Raw genomic sequence first — 18,919 nt, 5'->3', positions numbered from 1 at the left:
TTTCCCATTTTAAGGAGGAACCCATGAACACCACCTTGTTATTCCTTTTTCTGTTGTTACAAAACAACAAATTTCATAATGAATCTATTCTAGTTTCTGAGTGTGAGGTGCTTTCCCATAGCATTCCCCGACATCCTGACTTCAACACCGTAAAAATGAAAGTAATACAAATGTTGGAAATCTGAAGCAAAAACAGGGAATGCTGGAAATGCTGAACAGGTCAGGCAGCATCACTGAAAAGAGAAACAAGTTAATATTTGACTAAGGGCCCTGGACCTGAAACATTAACTGTTTCTCTTTCCACAGACGTTCCCTGACCTGATGAGTATTTCTGGCATTTTCTGTTTTTGTTAGTCCAAAATCAGTTTGATCAAGTGAAGTTGAAAGGTCACTGTTTTAAGAACCCCAGGTAGACACTGCAGTTGTTTTTACCATGGTAAAGGAAAGCTTTTCTTACTTAATTGGAAGGTGAGGAAGATGTTCTTCAGGTTTTGCTTATTGAGAGCTCCTGTCTTTATTGTTGCTTGTGACAATGCATGTTTTGGTTCCAATGTTCCCTCATTCCATTCAGTCTCTCACTGTTTTCCTCCCTCAGACTGTAAGTCCTGATATTTTCCCTCAACACTCAATATTCTAACATCAATCATCCTGGCCCTTTCTTCCTACTTGCCCCATTTTGGCACTGAATCATTAGGCCAGATAACCTGTTGTGCTGCTGATGGTGTATAATTCCATGAAAGTGTAGCTATTTGGAGGGTTTAATCAGTATTTTAAAAGTGGATTATACAGACTTTTAATTTGAGATAGAGTCTGGGACTTGTGGCACATTATTTTTAATTCAGGCCTGTACAGTTTGACTTGGGTAACAGTAACTAGATGGCCAGCAACAAGTTGTACAAATTGGAGTCTAAAATTATCCAAATAATACTTGAGTAATGTAAACAAAATGCTGGAGAAACTCAGCAGGTCAGGCATCATCTATGGAGAGGAATAAAGAGCTGGCTTTTCAGGTCTTGACCCGAAACATCAGTTCTTTATTCCTTTCCGTAGATGCCACCGGACCTGCTGAGTTTCTCCAGCATTTTGTGTACATAACTCAAGTATTATTGGGATATTTTAGAATTTCTGGCAGCTGCAGAATCTGTTTACAGTAACTCTTGACCTGAGTCATTTTTAAATATTCATCTGAAAATACAACAGGTGCTGATAGCTTTTTTTTCTTTTTAAAGATAAATCAAGTACAAGATTTGAAAAGCTTGCAAAGAAAAAATGCAAAGGTAAACGGGCAATGTTTAAAAGATTTCACATTTATAAAGCTATTTTTAGTGAGTTAAAACACCTGAGTTGAAGTTAACTAATATTGTAATATTTGCAGGTGACATCAAGCTTCAGCAAGACGAGGAAGCACTTTCTTATTGTTCAGAAGGAATTAAATGAGTAATGTTTCTTTTTTTAATCAAATCCTTAGTACCAATTGTGTGGCTTGGTCCCTCTTTGCAAGTAAAACGGCTTTTTAGATGATTTTAGGCCGTTATATAGTTGTCATGATGCATAACTACTTTAAAATTAATTGTATATTAATTGTTCTGGGAATCTATGAAGAGAATAAGGGGTTGTAGAGAAGAGGGTACAACTTATACCCCAGTATGATTATCCACCGTAGTATATCCCCATAGGTCGTTTTAACTATTCTGGTAACTACAGCTGAAGGCACAATCACCTATGTTTCTTACTTTGTCAGAACAGACTAGCCAGCAACTTCCTTGATAATGAAAACTTCTAGTACTTGCTAATCTGCCAAAAAATCCATGGGTAAGAACAAAAGAAATGGAAATGGGAATACTATGCACACAAGAGATTCTCCAGATGCTGGAAATCCAGAGCAACACACACAAAATGGTGGAAGAACTCAGCAAGTCAGGCAGCCTCCTTTGAAAGTAATAAAGAATTGACATTTTGTCCGAGACCCTTCATTGTGAAAATGAGAATATATATCTCCAAAAAATGGCAATGGCTGGGAGTGGAGGGGACTTGCGATGTTACAGTATTGGGCAATGTTTTTTTAAAAAGTTACCAATATTACTAGTTACTTCAGACCAGTCGAACTGTTTTTTTCAATTCCAAATGTGAAATAAATATATTATTATTCATAGGCAGGAGGTAGAACTTAAACGATTACGGAAGGAACGTGCAGAATTGAGCCAGAAGAAAACAGATTTGCAGCATGCCAAACAATTCTTGTCCGGGTTTAAACAATTGAAGACACAGTACATTGAACATAGGAATAAAAACCCCAGTGAAACTGAAACGGTAAGACCTGTCTTTTGTAACCATTTGTGCTGTTCATCTGTAAAAGCTATTTAGTTGTATTTTGAAGGTGTATCATTTTGATCACCACTAATAGATGAAGTATATACTCTGCACCTCCAAGTAGTTTCCTAGATGTTGGAGCATTGGTTCACTGGTAGATATTGGTGATAGATAACCTTGCCTACATTTACATTGATTTCATGATAATTTTCAGGGATACTTGTTTGCAAGTATCCTACTGTGCCACCTCAAGTAGATTAGGGATTGTGATGAAGGAATGATTTAGAACATGGGCTGAAATCTGATTCTATGAGTTGGTCAGGCTTTTGCTTGAGCAGTTGGTGGACTGCCTGTGCTATCCAAATGTAGCATCTAAATCAATGCTGAGTAGTCAGTCTTGTATCCGGATTTGGTATAACTGAATAGCTTACTGGGTGGGCTGTTTCTGAGGGTACTTCAATGTTGTGGATCTGGACTAGACAAGAAAGAAAATCTTAAACACAAGAGATTTTGCAGATGCTGAAAATCCAGAACACATACAAAATGCTGGAGGAACTCAGCAGGTCCCAGCATCAATGGAAATGAATATACTGTTGACACTTTGGGCTAAGAACTTCATCAGGGCTGGAAAGGAAGGGCAAAGAAGCCAGAATAAGAAGTTGGGGGTGTGGGAAGGAGAACAGCTTAGGTGATAGGTGACATAAAGTGGGTGGGGGAGGAAGTAAGAAGCAGTATGTTGATAGGTGGAAAGGGTAAAGGGCTGGAAAAGAGGGAATCTGATAGGAGAAAGGGCTCATTGACGCAGGTGAGAGGGGAGCCACAGTGGGAGAGGGAAGGAGGAAAAATTACTGGAAGTTAGAGAAATCTGCTTATTTTATAGAACATTGTTAAATCAGATGGACTTTTAAAAAACTAAATTCTGGAAATAATTACCAGTTTGGATGATGGTTTTATAAATTTGAATTCCCCACTTGTCTGAGGATCATTAGTCCTGACCTCTTGATTACTAATTCTGTAATATAACTGCTACTAACCTATACAATGACTATATTGGATAACAGCCTTAATTTAAAGGAGAGAGAAAAATATATATTTTAGCCCTAGTTAAAGCTATTCTTGTAAATATATTATCTGGTATTATAGTTCTCCCTGATTTTTGTTAAAACAAACTTAGCCAACAGTTGATTTTGTTTTTATTTCTAGGCATAAAGTAAAGCAAGAATGAATGTATTTTATTTGCTAAAATTGTTTTGCATGCTGATTAACTTTTCCTTCTTTGTCTGCAGTATGATATTTCCAGCTTTCCTGCACTGCTGGCAGAAGCACGAGGAATTCTGGGAGCTGAGAAACAGCTTCACCTAATAAATACGAAGATACAACAGTCACTGGACAAGAAGTAAAGCCCAGTTTTTCCAAAGAGCATCGGAGCTGTTGATTTAAAAAAAACAAGTAACATTAACTGACCTCTTTTATATCTTTTGAAATGATTGAAGACTCTTTCCTACCTCACCACTGACTACCCTTGTAAAATGCTACACGGTGAGGTGAACCAAGTTCTTGATAGGCACAATGTAGACCTTCTAACCAAGAAAAAGTAGGCTGTGGTTTGCATAATTAATAACTACATGAATTTGCAGTAGGTGTATGCTATTTCTCTCAATTCTGAGGGTTGATCTTGCTGTTTCAAGGTAATGAATTTATGGCCCAGTATCAAATTTACTAATTGGCCAAAAAATAATGTACATTTTGTGATGTTTTTGTATATAAACATCTCTATTAAGAGAAAAACTTGTGAGCAAAGTGTATAAACATCAATAGACTCAGATTTTTAAGCAGATATATGTATTTAATAAAATAATTGTACCTAAAATGGCAGCATTTATTTCATAAAGTAGAAATGAATAAATTAAACAACTATTGCTGCAGGATATCCTTGCTATAGATGCTAATGAAATGCAGATACTGAACTGTTTCTGTGGAGAGCTGTTCAAATCTCAGGCATGGGATGTTTTGCTGTATTTTCAGCATTATCTATTTTGTTTCTATACTTACAGATCCCTCCAGTTCCTCCACAGCAGCGAGCAGGTCATTGTCTGACAGCTCCTCACTACTCAGTTCTGAATTTAACTCAGCAATAAATTCAGTGTCTTCTGCAGCTTCTAACAACATTGCATCATCAATGTTGTCAAATTCAGTGTCTGTATTTTCCACAAGGATGGGATTTTGTGACATATACGTTTTTTGACTTGGTTCAATATTTCCATCTTCATCCATGGTAAAAACCAATTCATTGTCCTGTAAAAGTGTTTAATTTAGTTTCAGATAAATCTAATTTTCAAAGTTCAGTAATTTTTGAATAAAAGTACATACAGTATATAACCATAATAACAATCACAGCACGGAAACAGGCCATTCCGGCCCTCCTAGTCCGTGCCGAACTCTTAATCGCACCTAGTCCCACCTACCCGCACTCAACCCATAACCCTCCACTCCTTTCCTGTCCATATACCTATCCAATTTTACCTTAAATGACACAACTGAACTGGCCTCTACTACTTCTACAGGAAGCTCATTCCACACAGCTATCCCTCTCTGAGTAAAGAAATACTTTAAGTGTTTCCCTTAAACTTTTGCCCCCTAACTCTCAAATCATGTCCTCTCGTTTGAATCTCCCCTACTCTCAATAGAAACAGCCTATTCACGTCAACTCTATCTATCCCTCTCAAAATTTTAAATACCTCGATCAAATCCCCCCTCAACCTTCTACGCTCCAATGAATAGAGACCTAACTTGTTCAACCTTTCTCTGTAACTTAAGTGCTGAAACCCAGGTAACATCCTAGTAAATCGTCTCTGCACTCTCTCTAATTTATTGATATCTTTCCTATAATTCGGTGACCAGAACTGTACACAATATTTCAAATTTAGCCTTACCAATGCCTTGTACAATTTTAACATTACATCCCAACTTCTGTACTCAATGCTCTGATTTATAAAGGCCAGCGTTCCAAAAGCCTTCTTCACCAACCTATCTACATGAGACTCCACCTTCAGGGAACTATGCACTGTTATTTCTAGATCTCTCTGTTCCACTGCATTCCTCAATGCCCTACCATTTACCCTGTATGTTCTATTTGGATTATTCCTGCCAAAATGTAGAACCTCACACTTCTCAGCATTAAACTCCATCTGCCAACGTTCAGCCCATTCTTCTAACCGGCATAAATCTCCCTGCAAGCTTTGAAAACCCACCTCATTATCCACAACACCTCCTACCTTAGTATCATTGGCATACTTACTAATCCAATTTACCACCCCATCATCCAGATCATTTATGTATATTACAAACATGTCACCATATGCAACACTTCTATACATAATCTTGCAGGCAATCATAGTAAATATAAAGAAACACCATAGAATCAATAAAGACTGCACACAAGATAAACAACCAATGTGCAAGAAATAACAAACTAAATACAAATAAAATATTAATGTACTTAAGCAACAATACATAGAAAACATGTTACAAACTCAATTTCAGAACACATCTACATTAATAAATTGGTATCCCTTTATCTGCTGCTAAAAGTAGCTGGAGGGGATTTTTGGATATTTGCATTTGATAGGACTAGAATTACCAGTGAAAATATTGTCAATCTCACAAGATGCATGCATAACATATTTTCCTCATAAAATACCTGCATTTAGCAGGATTGAGTCATTATCAAGCAGAAGATAAATGTTGATTTCACTTCACTAAATGACAAAGATAAACCATACTTAGTTTTTTTAATGCACTGAGTAAAACTACCGTATCTCCAATTTTTGTACATCAATGACACTTTGAGCTAAAATCTAGAATAGTTATCCTTCAGTCTCACATTTGCTATGGTGGACAATTAAACTGCAACAGCTATCTTTGTAATGTCTGCTCCTAATAACATTGAAAAATTGTGATCAGTTGTAAACAATACTTAATAGTGAATTCTGGTTAATTGAGCCTTTGATTAATCAGAACAGCTGCTTATATGGAACACCATACTGCTTAACTGGGGGAGGAGACTGTTGTTGAACAGGTTCTAACTAGCATCAGTTGTGCACACGTGTGATTGTTAGACTCCACAGTGTCCTTAGAGTGAACAGATTATAAAAAGCATCAGTTTTGTTCATTGCATGCACTGGATGAATTAATCACATCATTATTAGGTACTAACAGTTTTATAGTACTCCAGTGTTTACTGGTAGTGTTCTAATTTGTTCAGTATTTCATTTAAATACATAATTTACTCAGTTTGTCTTTTTTATCTTTTTAATTATTTCTATGAAACTGTCTAATTGAGGCAGCAGCTTAATTGGGCCAAAATGTACAGGTCCCAATTAACCAGAATCCACTGTATATTATTTTGGAATAAGTGTAGGTATGTCTAGGTTTGGCAAAATAACTGATCCATATTTAACCCAAAATGAGAAAACTACTGCTGCACCCTCTGATCATGGACCGTCCTCCAATAATTTTATTATTTTGTCTCTAGATCAATTATCTCTTCCTGCTTTACTAAATTGATTTAAATATTTATTATCATCGTGCTTTTTTTGTTGCACTTCAAAATAAAACTATTTACTTGATAATTTATTGCTTAAATGGGATTAAATGTTTTCTAACTATAGTTCAATGATAGGTGAACTGAAACCCCTTAATTTTCCTGAATGAAATTTAAAATTATATTGGCACAGTTTCCATTGGTTTTTGAACAATAGCCAAGCAAAGGTGGTGATGATAGGAGGGAGATTGGATCTTTGGCTGAGTGGTGCCACAACCACCTCTTGGTCAGCAAGATCAAGGAGATGATGATCATCTTCAGGAGGAGGAGATCACAAGTCCATGAGCCAGTCCTGACTGGGGGAATCAGATGTGGAAAGGGTCTGTCCTGGGTCTAGTACGTAAATGCCATTACAAAGAAAGCACAGCATTTCCTCTGCTCCCTTAGAAGTTTGTGAATTTTCAGCATGTCATCTAAAACTTAGAGAAACTTCTATAGATGTGTGGTGGAAACACCAATAACCTTGAATGGTAAACCCTACAAAAAGTAGTTGTGTGAGCCCAGTCCTTCACAGGTCCGTCCCCACCATTGAGCACATCTACAGGGAGTGCTGTCACAGGGAACCAGCATTCATCATCAAGTACCCCCACCTTCCATGCCACGCTCTCTTCTCGTTTCTGCCACCAGGATGTACACCAAGTTCAGAAACAGTTATTAACCCTCAACCAGGTTTTTGAACCAGAGGGATATCACTTGTCCCATCCCTGAACTGTTCCCACAACTTACAGATTCACTTTGAAGTTTCACTTTCATCTCATGTTCTTGTTATTTATCTTATTTATTTATCTACCTGCCTATTTATTTTCTTTTTTGTATTTGCATAATTTGTTTCTTGTATTTACTGTGATTCCCTGCAAGAAAATGTCTCTCAAAGTTGTATATAGTGACATATGTACTTTGATAATTAATCTACTTAGAACTTGAAAAGATTTGTAGAATACTTTTTTGAGAAAAACTCTTCCAAGTGTCAACCTATGTGGCAGAGCTCTAATTTAAATATTATCTTTTGTTTTAAATTCCCACAAGGAAGTTGATTCTTATCTATTATTAAAATACAATTGTTCTAAACTTTTCAAATAGATCACACTTTTAATTTTTGGTATTTTATTACTAAATTTGAATTGTATTACCACCAAATCTCTATTGTTGCTAAATTCCAGATTTATTTTTTAAAGTTAAAAGTGGGCAGGGGGTTTATAGATTCCTAATAAGTGCCATCTCTGATGTGTATAATAGGAAGTGTTCATTAATCGAACATTTGCTATCAGATTCCTGAAAGATGCTTGCAGATTTAACATTGAAATATTCTGGAAAATATGCACTATGGGTCACTTTGCACATTCACATTTTGTAAGTTGCATGCAAATAGAACTGATTATACTCTGAAGCATAGAAATATGTTTGATTAAACTGCAGTTTAATAGGAAATGCATGATTATTACAGGAGAAAATAACTTTCATGTTAGATTAATCTTTGGCATTGCCATTAATCCATTGTTTCAATACATACCATATCAATGAGAAAATCCAAACAGCATTCACAGGGTAATGGGTAACCTTGAATCCAAAAGAATTCACTGTAAATTAATTTGCAACAGGCCTACAAGCTTTGGTAATAAATCATTAAAAGGTTTACAGAATAAGATTCGTTCTTACTTTCAGACCTGAATCTTTGAGCTCGGCACACAGGATCATAACATTTCTGATACCATATTTCTCTCTTCAAATCAACTACAATCCTAGAAGATATGAGACTTCAGAACGTAAGAATTTGTTGAGATTTTGCTGCCAGCGTTAAGAGTGTCACAACATTAGAACTGCATACAGCTGTTCAAATAAATCGAAGGAAGAATTCCTTTAACAATACTATACATCTTCAGTTATTTATTAGAAAGGGATATAATGCCAGAGAATTGTTAGTTACCACAATACCTATAGTTGAAGATAGAGTATCCAGAGAACTATGAACCAGTCAGCGGAATGCTGGTTGTAAGAAATGGAATGGAATACCTCCCAAATGAAACAGAGACATGAAAAGAATAACAATGAACAGTCAGCAGAGACTTAAAAAAAGGAAAGTCTTGCTTGATCAATGTTGGTAATGAATAAATGGAATGTGTGTGTTTTCAAATAGCTTCTATAGGCTACCCTGTTAGACACAGAATTGGGATAAAAATCAGAATGAAGAGAGAATCAACAAACCGTAGTTGTTGGAAATTTCAAGTAAAAATAGAAAACGTTGGAATAACTTAAACAGGCCAGGCAACATCTGTGGAAAGAAACAGACTTTATTTTTCAGTCAATCCTGCATAGGAAAAGGGAAAATAAGAAAATTAGTCAATTTGGAAGGATTGTAGAATGGAAACTTCTTGCAGAGGAAGACTGATTCTCAGTTTACATAGAACAGTACAGGCCATTCAACCTACAATGTTGTGTTGACCTTATAACTGCTGTAAGATTAATCTTACCCTTTCCCTCTTGCACAGCCCTTTATTTTCCTAACATCTATGTGCTTATCTAAGAGTTTCTTAGAAATATCCCTAATTTATCTGCCTCTACCACCACCCCTGGGAGCACGTTCCATGCACTTACTACTCTATGCATAATATAACTAACTCTGCATCCCCCCCCGGCTTACCTCCAATAACCATAAAATTATACAGGCTTCTCTAAAAATTAAAACCCTGGAATTAAATACAATTTATTTTATTTATTGAGATACAGCATTGTATAGGCCCTTCTGACCCTTTGAGCTACACCACACAGCAGTCCCTGATTTAATCCTAGCCCAATCATGGGACAATTTACAATAACTAATTAACTTACCAACCAGTAGGTCTTTGGACTGTGGGAGGAAACTGCAGCAGCTGGCAGAAACCCATGTGGTCACGGGGAGAACAGACAAACTTTACAAGTGGTGGCAAGAACTGAACCTGGGTTGCCTGTTCTGTAAAGCAATGTGCTAACCACTACACTACAATGCCGCCCCAATTTCTAAAATGTGGATTATACCAAATCATCAAATTTGGAATAATACTCAATACCAGGAATGGCAACAAATTCAAAATGGATTTTTATTGATGCAGAAAGATAATTGGAAAATGAAGTCCAATCCAGTATAGATAAATTGGACTTGAGAGTGTTGAGATCCTAATAAAGATAATCGATTTGAAACATTCACTGTTTCTCTCTCCATTAGTGCTGCCAGGCCTGTTGAATATCCCAGAATTTCTTTTAAATTTTAAATGTGAGCTAGTACAAGTGCATGCACAGGCAAGGAAGAGAAACTAGTCATTAAAAGTTGCAGCATGGTTTGCTAATGCCAGAGAGACCCACTATATATAGCCGTCGCCGAGAAATTTTAACCAAAATAGTGTGAACTATGCAACTCAAATGTCATGGGGAATGGCTGAAGTGAATAAATGTAGAAAAGTTGGACGAGCCTATGCGGGAAAAGGGAACAGAGTGTTAAACTGAATGATTTAGATAAGAAAAAGCAGTGTAACACACAAAATGCTGGAAGAACTTAGCAGGCCAAGCAGCATCTATGGAAAAGAGTAAGTAGTCGATGATTTGTGCTGAGACCCTTCATCAGGAGTCCAGAAGAAGGCCTGAAAACGTCGACTGTTTACTCTTCCATAGATGCTGCCTGGCCTGCTGAGTTCCTTCATTCAGCATTTTGTGTGTGTTGCTTTGGGAAGAAAAAGCAGGAGGTTTGAATGGATCTTGAGGAATGTTGACTCAACTATGATCCTACTTAACGTCAGAGTGGAGTTCAGGGGCTAAATGGATTATTCCAGTTTCCACTTCTAGTGGTTGTGCATAAAACAAAGCACATTTTATGCCAATTCCTCTGTGTAACTCCAAGTAGAGATCAGTTCATGTACAAAATTAAAACCTAACTCAAGCTTGAAGACATAACATTTTTGCTACCCAATCCATTGCTTACCACAAGTCCTGTTTTGGCTTGTGAATGCAGTCTGCATTTTCCCCTGATTCTGTATGGCATCTTTTAAACTTGGAACAGAATCCTTAAACTTTAGCACACTTATTAATAAAGAGTGAATGGATGCTGATTCAAGACCAGGATCCTATATTTTTTCTTATTATGCCATCTGAGCTACAACTGACAGATTTGATAAAGTTGTCTTGGGCTTGGATTGGCTCTAATACAGTGTAATTCTAGTTAGGCCACTGCTGGATTTTAGCATATAGCTCTGGTTATATGGGTGTGGTCCTACTGATGAGAGTGCAAGGAGATTTGCAAGGACGATGCCACGACTGAAAATTGTAGCTATGTCTAAAAATTGTGTTTGTTTACTATGAAACAGAGAAAACTAAAGAGAGATTTGAATGGTGTTTAAAATGGGGTTTACAACTCATGCTAAGAGGGACCTATTTACCTTTGTTAAGAAATTAAAAGTCAGATGATACAGATTCAAAATAATTGTCAGGATTAGTGAAGACCTGAGGAAATGAAATCACAAGCAGATGGTAATAGGGTCCTGGAACTTGCACTCTGAAAGGGTGTTTATGGCAAAAAACCTCATCACTTGTAGACAGTACATAATTGTGTGCCTGAAGAGCCTTGACCAAATGCTGGATGGTAGGATTAGTCGAGGTAGGTCTTTTCAGTATGATACGTCTAATGGTCCCATTCTGTGGCCTAACTTTCTGCAATGAGGTATTTTGGATTATCCATGTAAACACAGATAATGTGTTCTAGCCTTATTACCCTAGGTATACTACACCAGGTTGTGTGCACGATTCAACAAACCATAAATTGCATAATTGCCAAAATAAGACATTTTAGGATGCTAGCCCAAGATTAAGTAGTTATATTTCCTGTATTTTCCCCTGCCTTTCCTGCCCATTTTTTCCATCTCAATCGTGTTGTTAATCATCTGACCAATGGCAATGAGAGCTACCTTTTATGGTTATCTATACATCAATGTGAGCCCCAGACATCACTGACAAAGATTTGGTATGCCACTGATCTCTATCATAATATTCACAAACAAGAGAAAATCTGCAGATGCTGGAAATCCAAGCAACACACACAAAATGCTGGAGGAACTCAGCAGGCCAGGCAGCATCTATGAAAAAGAGTAAACAGTTCATGTTTTGGTCCCAGACCCTTAATCAGAAGTCAGAGTTAGAAGGTGTGGGGTGGGAGGAGGAAGAAATACAAGGCAGTAGGTGATAGGCAAAACCATGGGAGGGAGGAAAGGGGTGAAGTAAAGAGCTGGGAAGTCAATTGGTGAAAGAGATAAAGGGCTGGAGAAGGGGAAATCTGATGAGAGGATAGAAGGCCATGGAAGAAGGAGCACCAGAGGGTGGTGATGAGATAAGGTGAGAGAGGGGAATGGGGAATAGTAGCGGGGGGTGGGGGTATTACCAAAAGGTCGCGAAATCAATGTTCATGCCGTCAGGTTGGAGGTTACCTAGATGGAATACAAGGTATTGCTCCTCCAACTTGAGTGTGGCCTCATCGTGGCAGTAAAGGCGGTCATGGACTGACAGGTCAAAATGGGGAAAGTGAAGTGGAGTTAAAATGGTGGCCACTGGGAGATTCTGCTTTTTCTGGCAGACAGAGGTTAGGTGCTCGCCAAAGCTGTCACCGAACCTACGTCGGGTCTCAACAATATACAGAGGCTAGACTGGGAATCAAATCTACTTCATGTCATTCATTTGCTCACCACATGCACCTAATCTGGTGGGGTTGAATGACACTTTGCACACTGAATTAAAACATGTCTCTTGTTTGGAGGGGCTTCTGCTTAATTTAACATTTACATGAATTGAACTTACATGATATTGTTGCTTTTGTGTGCTCTACCAATGTTCTCGCACCAGTGGTTTTTGCTGATATCATAAACAATCAATTCTTCAGAAGAGAAATAATTCCATCGCCGCAAGACTGAGGGCAGTAAATATTTTTTTATAAGTACAACATATGATAAAATTATTAAGAGATTAAATCAACAAATGTCATAATGATGTCATTGCAATAAAAACTTACCACCTTGTATGCCTCCCTTGTTTATTTGACTAGTGATAAAATTGTCAATCTCTGGATATGGTGAGCAGTGGTAACCGCCCATTGTCTCTGGAGAACATAATTCAACCTCAGTTATTTTCAGATGAAATTACACACAGGATAAAGATTGAACATTTAATATTGCCATTTCAAAAGAAATAATGAAATTTAGTATGCAAACATCCATCCCTAATATACAGAGTTAATGTTACTTCAACAGCTTTTGATCAGCAAATTGTATCTAATATCAGACATGCCAAGAACATAATTACTTTTCAGATTAGAGTAGATGTAGCATACTGGGAGATCCATATTTCAGTGAACTTCCAGTACTTTATCATGTTGACATGCCAGTTATCCTAAATATTAAAAACACAAGTGGGATAATACAATCACCCTTACACACTTTTAGCACAATCACTACTGATTGCACTGGCTTGGAGCCAACAAGGATATAATAGAATGAGGTGGAAGATAAATGTGTGGCTGAGGGGGCAGGGATTCAGGTTTCTGGATCATTGGGACCTCTTTTGGGGCAGGAGTGACCTGTACAAAAAGGACGGGTTGCACTTGAATACCAGGGGGACCAATATACTGGCGGGGAGGTTTGCTAAGGCTACTGAGGAGAGTTTAAACTAGAGTTGTTGGGAGGTGGGAACCGAACTGAAGAGACTGGGGAAGAGGAGGTTGGCTCATAAATAGAGATAGCTTGTAGACAGTGCAAGAGGGAGGATAGACGGGTGATAGAGAAGGCACGCGCTCAGATGGAAGGTTTGAGATGTGTCTATTTTAATGCAAGGAGTGTTGTGAACAAAGCGGATGAGCTTAGAGCGTTGATTAGTACTTGGAGCTATGATGTGGTGGCTATTACAGAGACTTGGATGGCTCAGGGATAGGAATGGTTACTTCAAGAGCTGGGTTTTAGATGTTTCAGAAAGGACAGGGAAGGAGGCAAAAGAGGTTGGGGTGTGGCACTGTTGATCAGAGATAGTGTCACAGCTGCAGAAAAGTTGAATGCCACGGAGGGATTGTCTATGGAGTCTCTGTGGGTGGAAGTTAGAAACAGGAAGTGGTCAATAACTTTACTGGGTGTTTTTTTATAGGCCGCCCAGGGATATCAAGGAGCAGATAGGGAAACCTTCCTGGAAAGGTGTAATAATAAGAGTTGTGATGGGAGATTTTAATTTCCCAAATATCGATTGGCATTTCCCTAGAGCAAAGGGTTTAGATGGGGTGGTTTGTTAGGTGTGTGTAGGAAGGTTTCTTGACACAATATGTAAATAAGCCTACAAGAGAGGCTGTAATTGATTTGGTATCGGGAAATTAATCTGGTCAGGTGTCAGATCTCTCAGTGGGAGAGCATTTTGGAGATAGTGATCATAATTCTATCTCCTTTATAATAGCATTGGAGAGAGATAGGAACAGACAAGTTAGAAAAGCATTTAATTGGAGTAAAGGGAATTATGAGGCTATCAGGCAAGAAATTGGAAGCTTAAATTGGGAACATATATTCTCAGGGAAATGTAGCAAATTTGTGTGGGGATATTGGTGTGGAGTTCTGTATAGTTACATTCCAATGAGACAGGGAAGTTATGGTAGGCTACAGGCACCATGGTGTACAAAGGCTGTAATAAATCTAGTCAAGGTGAAAAGCTTACGAAAGGTTCAGAGAGCTAGGTAACGTTAGAGATCTAGAAGATTATAAGGCTAATAGGAAGGTAGATTAAGAAGGAAGTTAGGAGAGCCAGAAGGGGCCATGAGAAGGCCTTGGTGAGCAGGGATTAAGGAAAACCCCAAGGCATTCTATAAATATGTGAAGAGCAAGAGGATAAAATGTGAAAGAATAGGACCTATCAAGTGTGACAGTGGGGAAGTGTGTATGGAACTGGAGGAAATAGCAGAGGTACTTAGTGAATACTTCAGTATTCACTATGGAAAAGGATCTTGGTGATTGTAGTGCTGACTTGCAGCAGACTGAAAAGCTTGAGCATGTAGATATTAAGAAAGAACATGTGCTGGAGCTTTTGGAAAGTATGAAGTTGGATAAGTCACCGGGACCGGATGAGATGTACCTCAGGCCACTGTGGGAGGTGAGGGAGGAGATTACTGAGCCTCTGGCAATGATCTTTGCATCATCAATAGGGTCATGAGAGGTTTGGAAGGATTGGAGGGTTGTAGATGTTGCTCCTTTATTCAAGAAAGGGAGTAGAGATAGCCCTGGAAATTATAGACCAGTGAGTCTTACCTCAGTAGTTGGTAAGGTGATGGAGAAGATCCTGAGAGGCAGGATTTATGAACATTTGGAGAGGCATAATATGATCAGGAATAGTCAGCATGGCTTTGTCAAGGGCAGGTCATGCCTTATGAGCCTCATTGAATTTTTTGTGGATGTGACTAAACACATTTACGAAGGAAGAGCAGTAGATGTAGTGTATATGGATTTCAGCAAGGCATTTGATAAGGTACCCCATGCAAGGCTTATTGAGAAAGTAAGGAGGCATGGGATCCAAGGGGACATTGCTTTATAGATCCAGAACTGGCTTGCCCACAGAAGACAAAAGAGTGGTTGTAGACGGGTCATATTCTGTATGGAGGTCGGTGACCAGTGGAGTGCCTCAGGGATCTGTTCTGGGACTCATACTCTTCGTGATTTTTATAAATGACCTGGATGAGGAAGTGGAGGGATGGGTTAGTAAGTTTACTGATGACACAAAAGTTGGAGGTGTTGTGGATAGTGTGGAGGGCTGTCAGAGGTTACAGTGGGACATTGATAGGATGCAAAATTGGGCTGAGATGTGGCAGATGGAGTTCAACCCAGATAAGTGTGAAGTGGTTCATTTTGGTAGGTCGAATATGATGGCAGAATATAGTATTAATGGTAAGACTCTTGGCAGTGTTGAGGAGCAGAGGGATCTTGGGGTCCGAGTCCATTGGACACTCAAAGCAGCTGTGTAGATTGACTCTGTGGTTAAGAAGGTATATGGTGTATTGGCCTTCATCAATCGTGGGATTGAATTTAGGAGCCCAGAGGTAATGTTGCAGCTATATAGGACCCTGGTCAGACCCCACTTAGAGTACTGTGCTCAGTTCAGGTCGCCTCACTACAAGAAGGATGTGGAAGCCATAGAAAGGGTGCAGAGGAGATTTACAAGGATGTTGCCTGAATTGGGGAGCATGCCTTAAGAGAATAGGTTGAGTGAACTTGGCCTTTTCTCCTTGAAGTGAAAGAGGATGACCTGATAGAGGTGTATACAATGATGAGAGGCATTGATTGTGGATAGTCAGAGGCTTTTTCCCAGGGCTGAAATGGCTAGCACGAGAGGGCAGTTTTAAGGTGCTGGGGAGTAGGTACAGAGGAGATGTCAGGGGTAAGTTTTTCACTCAGAGAGAGGTGAGTGCGTGGAATGGGCTGCCGGCAACAGTGCTGGAGCCGGATACGATAGGGTCTTTTAAGAGACTTTTGGATAGGTACATGGAGCTTAGTAAAATAGAGGGCTATAGGTAAGCCTAATAATTTCTAAGGTAGGGACATGTACGGCACAGCTTTGTGGACCGAACAGCCTGTATTGTGCTGTAGGTTTTCTATATTTCTATAACAAGAATCAAATGCAGCCATGGAATTAATTCCAAGCAGATTCAGAAAAAAGATTTTATCCTTTACTTCCTTACTATTCATGCACTCCATTTGCTTTTCCCCCTCAAATCCTCTTTTAGCTCAGTGTCATTTTTGAGCTACGGATGTTCCAGTTATACACTCACAAACTACTCAACACTCACTCCAGGCCTCTACTAAGAATGGAAGTGATGCTGCACAAGGTATTTGTTTGGCCATTTTGATTTTGTACTTTATTTCTAATTTCCTATATTACTTTGTTTGTTCCCAGACATCTTATTAGCTTAATCCATAGATTTTTTAAAGACATGATCTTATTGGCAGATATAAGAACTTGAAATCCTTTAATACTTCCTCTTCTTTATTCTGGATATGCAACTAAGATTGATTTTTAACCAACGACTCAAACTGCAAAATTAACACAGCTATATACATAGAGTATATATAACATAGAACAATGTTGTAACGTTCTATGTTGTATATATACAGCACTCACTGAGGCACCAAACACTGGAGGTATAGCAATCAGTGCACTTGCTATTCCCCACCCTCCAAAGCCAAACATCAACAAGATAACAATGCTGAATTTCAAGAAATCAGGATGGAACAACTGCAGCTAAATATGTGCAGTGTACTGGTAGGTAGAAATGGAACCATTTGTGCTTATAATTGTTAGCAACTAACAATTAGCTTTACAAATATTTACAAAGATGCAGATTATATTTCTAGTTTGACAAGCTAATTCAGCCAAGTTCAAATATTATTCAGTAGGCAAATACCTGATACAAAATGATATGAATCATCTTGAATGTGCTGTTCTTTTGATTTCTTCACATCTGGGCTTTCACAGGTCAAAATGGTCAAGCCGTCAAAAAATCTGAAACGTTATTGTATGTTGATCATGCAATTTGTAAACTCTGCTATTAAATTTAGTCTATCAGTATCTAACACTTTACATCTTGCATAAGCTAAGGGCAAATTTAAATAGGAACATTTAAAATTTAACCACTTTTTAAGATAATCAAAATCACTACACCAGATTAATAAATATTAGTACATTCATAAATCTTCATTTTTCCTTCTACCACTACAAAAACCCACAATTATATGAAAAAAAATAATCAATACCACAAATGGAAAGTTTCGATTATGGGAAAACATAGTTTCCAAAAATTAAAAATACACGAGATCTAAATGAAGAGATGATAATATGAATCAATGTATACTATCTGACTATTTTACTTTTTGCACTAATTTTTTATATTTCCTTTTGTAACTTACTAGTATTTTAATGTATTGCACTGTACTGCTACAAAACAACAAAGTTCACAACATATGTTAGTAATAAACCTGCTTCTGATAAAATATAATACTTGTTTTAAACAAAAGTAATCTAAAAGTAGGATTATTGAATGTGCATCAAAACAAATATAAAGAAGTCAATGAAATTTGGTAAGACAAGAAGCTAGGACAGAGTTTGAAGTCTGAAGTCAAATTACTTTTTAATATTTTATTAAGATTCCATTATGATAAAATTGCTTCATGATGGGATTATATAACAAATAGTTATAGTAAAACATAGAAATTGCATTAAAATGGTACTATACTTTCTGGAATCCCAAAGCTGCTTACAGACAATTACTTGCCGCCGTTAAACATACAAAGAGAGCAGCAATCATGCACACATCCAACAACTATAAGGACTGTTTTAGTCCTAGACAAGAGTAAGTGACAAGCCAGTGTGTCAGAAGAACCCCTATTTCTTATAAAATTCCTAGTTTCTAACCAAATAAAACAAATATTCAGAACCAAACTCAAAAAGAATTCAAACATCAATATGTTCATGTTCACGTGGCGGTGAGGAAGTCAACCCCTCCTCCAAATGACCAGGTGCTGTGTCGCACCACGGCCGATGTGAGTAGAACCCTGTGCAGGGTCAACCCAAGTAAAGTTGCTGGACTAGACAATATTCTTGGCAGAGTGCTTAGAGGATGTGCAGACCAGCTAGCAGATATTCTCACGGACATCTTCAAAATCTCCCTGAGCAGCGCCATTGTTCCAACTTGCTTCAAGGCCGCCACCATCGTCCCTGTGCCGAAGAAGTCTTCGGTGTCCTGCCTCAGTGACTACCGTCCCATTGCACTCACATCCATCATCAAGAAGTGTTTCAAGCGGCTCGTCATGAGGCACATCAAGACCCTGCTGCCCCCCTCACTGGACGCCCCCCCAGATCGTATACCATCCCAACTGTTCAACAGACAACGCCATTGCCATCACCATCCACCTGGCCCTAACCACCTGGACAAAAAAGACACGTACGTTCGAATGCTGTTCATAGACTTCAGTTCAGCAT

At 38.2% G+C, this 18,919-nt stretch overlaps 2 protein-coding genes across 9 annotated transcripts in view; one reads left to right on the top strand and one right to left on the bottom strand.

The window, feature by feature from the left end:
- Positions 1 to 4,180, top strand: part of cenpu (centromere protein U) — a 33,799-nt gene extending 29,619 nt beyond the window's left edge. For all 6 annotated transcript variants that reach the window (XM_073048120.1, XM_073048115.1, XM_073048116.1 and 3 more), the window contains 4 exons: positions 1,230 to 1,277; positions 1,376 to 1,437; positions 2,154 to 2,310; positions 3,597 to 4,180. In XM_073048120.1, coding sequence (XP_072904221.1) covers positions 1,230 to 1,277; positions 1,376 to 1,437; positions 2,154 to 2,310; positions 3,597 to 3,710 — 381 coding nt within the window. In that variant the 3' untranslated portion in view covers positions 3,711 to 4,180. The remainder of the gene's footprint in view (positions 1 to 1,229; positions 1,278 to 1,375; positions 1,438 to 2,153; positions 2,311 to 3,596) is intronic.
- Positions 4,136 to 18,919, bottom strand: part of primpol (primase and polymerase (DNA-directed)) — a 38,859-nt gene continuing 24,075 nt past the window's right edge. For all 3 annotated transcript variants that reach the window (XM_073048112.1, XM_073048113.1, XM_073048114.1), the window contains 6 exons: positions 17,346 to 17,443; positions 12,936 to 13,022; positions 12,725 to 12,833; positions 8,570 to 8,652; positions 8,424 to 8,470; positions 4,136 to 4,605 (listed from right to left, as the gene is read on the bottom strand). In XM_073048112.1, the coding sequence (XP_072904213.1) occupies positions 4,342 to 4,605; positions 8,424 to 8,470; positions 8,570 to 8,652; positions 12,725 to 12,833; positions 12,936 to 13,022; positions 17,346 to 17,443 (688 nt within the window). In that variant the 3' untranslated portion in view covers positions 4,136 to 4,341. The remainder of the gene's footprint in view (positions 4,606 to 8,423; positions 8,471 to 8,569; positions 8,653 to 12,724; positions 12,834 to 12,935; positions 13,023 to 17,345; positions 17,444 to 18,919) is intronic.

This window comes from Hemitrygon akajei, chromosome 6 (genome assembly GCF_048418815.1).
Source record: "Hemitrygon akajei chromosome 6, sHemAka1.3, whole genome shotgun sequence".
NCBI lineage: Eukaryota > Metazoa > Chordata > Chondrichthyes > Myliobatiformes > Dasyatidae > Hemitrygon > Hemitrygon akajei.
This window is presented reverse-complemented; position numbering and strand designations above follow the sequence as displayed.